The 877-nt window shown below is 38.5% G+C and overlaps 1 protein-coding gene across 1 annotated transcript in view; it reads right to left on the reverse strand.

Annotated features, from left to right (window-relative positions):
• Nucleotides 1-207: 207 nt before the first annotated feature.
• LOC125044531 (sodium/calcium exchanger regulatory protein 1-like) overlaps nucleotides 208-877 on the reverse strand; it is a 12194-nt gene continuing 11524 nt past the window's right edge. Inside the window, exon 4 of the mRNA XM_047641227.1 lies at nucleotides 208-801. Within this exon, the coding sequence (XP_047497183.1) occupies nucleotides 751-801 (51 nt within the window). The 3' untranslated portion in view covers nucleotides 208-750. The remainder of the gene's footprint in view (nucleotides 802-877) is intronic.

The following is an 877-nucleotide window of genomic DNA, read 5'->3' on the forward strand; positions in this document are numbered from 1 at the left end:
CAGTTATATTTCGGTAAGACCCAATATTCGTTTATGTTTGGTAAAATATTTACATAAATGCTTATGTATTGGAACATGGGACAAAAATAAAAATTGGATTTCCTGGTACCCCCAAAGAGTACAATAAAAAATCCTATTACGTTTGGCAAATTATCCGAAGCAGAGGAATCATATTAATGCGTGTTTAAGGTACAATTCAAACAACGATATTTTACATATATTTATAATCTTAAATAAAAATAAAAATAAACAAACTTGTTTTCAGGCAAATGAAACAGCATATGTTGATGTGAAGCCAAAACAAATCAACTTGATTTTTCTTTCATTTCTTTTTAACAAAGCAAAGATTTACACGAAATGTCGACACTTCAGAGGCTTACTCCGTTTACACAATCCATATTATAGTGCGTGTACACTAGCTGGTGATGCGTATAAACGGAAGAGCAGTGGCGAAGAAACACGTGGAAGAACAAAAGGCAGAGGGGGAAATACGGGTGGAAGAACAACAAGAACGAAAAATGTAAGTTCAAGAATAAGAAGATAGGGAGAGAAGAAAGAAAAAGAAAATAAAGAGAAAGAAATGGAGGGAAATTAGCATAAGACGATATGTACCAAAGAAAATGGAAATCAAAGAGCAAAGAAAAACCAGCAAGACACAGAGAGACAAGCGGAACAGCAAAGGGCGCAGACAAGCAATTCGCTGACGGGGCTGACGTCATGGGGTCAGCTGGAAGGCCTCCGACAGCAGACTCACTGGCGCTTGTAGATCCTCTTGGACACGACGCCATCGCACTCGGAGAGCTGGGGGAGAGGTGCAAGCGTCAAGAATTTATTTCTGGTGAAACATATTTCTTGGGAGAGGGACAATAACTAGGGA

Source organism: Penaeus chinensis, chromosome 35 (assembly GCF_019202785.1).
Source record: "Penaeus chinensis breed Huanghai No. 1 chromosome 35, ASM1920278v2, whole genome shotgun sequence".
Lineage (NCBI taxonomy): Eukaryota > Metazoa > Arthropoda > Malacostraca > Decapoda > Penaeidae > Penaeus > Penaeus chinensis.